Source organism: Archocentrus centrarchus, chromosome 2, assembly GCF_007364275.1.
Source record: "Archocentrus centrarchus isolate MPI-CPG fArcCen1 chromosome 2, fArcCen1, whole genome shotgun sequence".
In the NCBI taxonomy this organism is placed as follows: Eukaryota; Metazoa; Chordata; class Actinopteri; order Cichliformes; family Cichlidae; genus Archocentrus; species Archocentrus centrarchus.
In genome coordinates this window covers 9,535,669-9,538,950 of record NC_044347.1, presented here as the reverse complement: position 1 = coordinate 9,538,950, position 3,282 = coordinate 9,535,669, and the positions used below count along the sequence as shown (strand labels likewise).

Genomic DNA, 3,282 nt, shown 5'->3' with positions numbered 1-3,282 from the left:
CTTTGTCTGGTCCCCCACCCAGGACCAATTTGCCATGGGAGACCCTACCAGAGTGATTAGCCCCCAGACAACATAGCTCCTGGGAATGTGGTATTATTATATAGTAGGGAATTCTCTTCTATAGTATCACATTTGGACTTCAGTCTGACTCCAGACTGACTTCAGACTTCAGTCTGCATTTACTGCTGTTCACTGATCTAGTACAGTAGTACAGTGTTTCGCGCTGAGTAATCAGAGTTTTTTTTAGCAGCGCTGTTCTTCAACAAAAACAATCTACATGGCAGAACATGAAACATTTATGTTGTTTTATCAGCAAAAATTTCACCTGCTCATTGCTCTGCTTTTTCACTATAATTCAAACCCACACATATGTGGGCCCCAAGAGGGTGTGCCCACACAGGACTCACAGTAGTTCTCCACTTTAGAGTACCTATATGGGTTTTGTGTGGGCAGGCCCACTATGGATTGCCTATAGAAAACTGTAATGGGGGCCCTGAGAGGCAAAATTACTCTGGGGCCAGCATAGGCTAACCAACAGGAGGCCATTCAGGAGTTTCTGTGAGCAAACCAGAAATCCCTCAATGGGATTGAAAAGGACAAAGCTGCTGTTGGCACTGTGTGGAAATACCCAACTGAAGCAAATGTAGAATAAGCTGAGCTGTGAACACTGAGCTCATTCTTTGAAACTTTGGTCATGTTTAACATGAACATCCACCACTGGAACAGGAGATATGTGACAGGAAAGAAGGGAAAGCAGAATAGGTCCACTTTAAATAGAATTCAAACTGAATCTGAACTCAAATCAGTTTCTTTTCTTTCTCACTCAGAGTGCAGACATGTCTGCTGCCAGCTGTCTTCTATCTGAAGATCAGTTTCTGTGCTCCATCTGTCTGGATGTGTTCACTGCTCCAGTCACCACACCATGTGGACACAACTTCTGCAAAACATGCATCACTCAGCACTGGGATATCAGTGAGAGGTTTCAGTGTCCCATCTGCAAAAAGGTGATTGAGACCAGACCTGAGCTGCACATCAACACTTTCATCTCTGAGATGGTTGCTCAGTTCAGACATGAAGCTCAGCAGAAAGCCAGCAGCAGCAGCTCAGAGCAACAAGCTGCCAAACTAGGAGAAGTTCCCTGTGACGTCTGCACTGGAACCAAACTGAAGGCCCTGAAGTCCTGCCTGGTGTGTCTGACGTCCTACTGTCACACTCACCTGGAGCCTCATCGGACAGCTTCACGTCTGAAAAGACATCAGCTGATCGATCCTGAGGAGAACCTGGAAGGCAGGATGTGCATGAAGCACGATAAACCTCTGGAGCTGTTCTGTAAGACCGACCAGACATGGGTCTGCGTGCTCTGCTCTGTTGTAGACCACAAGACTCATGAGTTTGTTCCTCTGAGAGAAGAATATGAAGGAAAGAAGGCAGAACTGGGGAAGACTGAGGCTGAAATTCAACAGATGATCCAGAAGAAACGACTGAAGATTGAGGAGATCAAAGAGTCAGTGAAGATGAGTAAAGATGCTGCAGACAGAGAGAAAGCAGAAGGTGTTCAGGTCTTCACTGCTCTGAAGGAGTCTGTTGACAGAGGCCTGAACGAGCTCATAAAGCAGGTCGAAGACAAACAGGAAACAACAGAGAAACAGGCTGAAGGTTTCATCAAAGATCTGGAACAGGAAATCTCTGAGCTGATGAAGAGAAGCTCTGAGGTGGAGCAGCTCTCACGCTCTAAAGACCACCTCCACCTCCTCCAGAGCTTCTCATCCCTGAAAGCTGCTCCACCCACCAAGGACTGGACAGAGGTCAGTATCCACCCACCATCATATGAGGGGACTATGGTGAGAGCTGTGATGAGAGCTGTGGATCAGCTGAAGAAGACACTCAGGAAAAACATGAAGAAGCTGTTTGAGGCTGAGCTGAAGAGGGTCCAGCAGTATGCAGTGGATGTGACTCTTGATCCTGATACAGCAAATCCTAAACTCATCCTGTCTGATGATGGAAGACAAGTTCACTGTGGTGATGAGAAGAAGAATCTTCCAGACAACCCAGAGAGATTTTCTAAACGTCTTGGTGTTTTAGGAAATCAGAGTTTCTCTTCAGGCAGATTTTACTTTGAGGTTCGGGTTGAAGAAAAGACTAAATGGTTTTTAGGAGTGGCCACAGAGTCAGTCAACAGGAAGGAACGCATCACACGCAGTCCTGAGAATGGTTACTGGACTGTAGCAGGAAATGAAAATATTTGTGAAGCTTTTGATGATCCTCAAGTCCGTCTCTCTCTTCAGTCTCGTCCTGAGAAGGTGGGGGTGTTTGTGGATTATGAGGAGGGTCTGGTCTCCTTTTATGATGTAGGTGATGCAGCTCTTATCTACTCCTTTACTGGCTGCTCCTTCACTGAGAAACTCCACCCATTCTTCTGTCCCTGTAGTAATGCTGGTGGTAAAAACTCTGCACCTCTGATCATCTGTCTTGTCAATCAATGAGTCTGATCTGTTTCCATGGTGAAATTGGATTAATTACAGATTAATCTCAACATTTAAGCCGACACAGAGAAGAAGTCCTAAAAACAGAAGTGAGCAAACTGCACCTGCTGATGAAGACCATGAGATACGGTCAGAAGCTGCAGAACAAGCCAGTAAGCTGAGCTTTAGTTGATGTTTTGTTAAAGTGTTTTCAAGTTGAAAAAAATGATCCATTTGAGGAAGTCCAGTGTGAGAAAGTAGAAACTCTCCTTTTCTTTTCTTTCAGTGTTTAAAGGCACAGACATTAAAGCAGATACTGTATATGGATATGAGTACAAATGTACTGTTAATATTTGATTCTTTTCATTCAGCTGGTGTTAAAGATCAGAAACAGCAGTCTCTGCTGCTGTGCTTTATTGAAACCATTGTGTGTGTTTGATTAGTGATTATTGAACTCATCAGAGCTGCTTCAGTGTGTCACTCTGAGAGTTTCTCTTCATTCCAGCTTCAGTCTCAGCACATTGGCTTTATTTTGTCCTTATTTTCTCTGCTCCTTTTTTCTTACTCTTTAAATCAAATCAGGGTGTGTGTGTTTGTGAGGCCGCTGTGGAGCTCACACTCATTTTCTCCCACAGAAACTGTACCTTACAAAATAAAGTGCCTTGAGGTGTTTGTTGTGATTTGGTGCTATATAAATAAAATTGAATTTAATTGAATTAAATACTTTTATATCATGCTGTCTGACCTGATCAGTTAATGGATCAAATTTCAAGAAAAATCCAAATAGAAGAAATCAATTTTATTAGAAGCATCTGCCTTT

The 3,282-nt window shown here is 43.7% G+C and overlaps 1 protein-coding gene across 1 annotated transcript; it reads left to right on the top strand.

Moving 5' to 3' along the window:
- The first annotated feature begins 708 nt into the window (after positions 1–708).
- On the top strand, positions 709–2,717 carry LOC115797978 (E3 ubiquitin-protein ligase TRIM21-like). Its single transcript, XM_030754594.1, has one exon. It carries the CDS (start codon positions 837–839, stop codon positions 2,481–2,483), a length of 1,647 nt encoding a protein of 548 aa, XP_030610454.1. The 5' UTR covers positions 709–836; the 3' UTR covers positions 2,484–2,717.
- Positions 2,718–3,282: the final 565 nt, after the last annotated feature.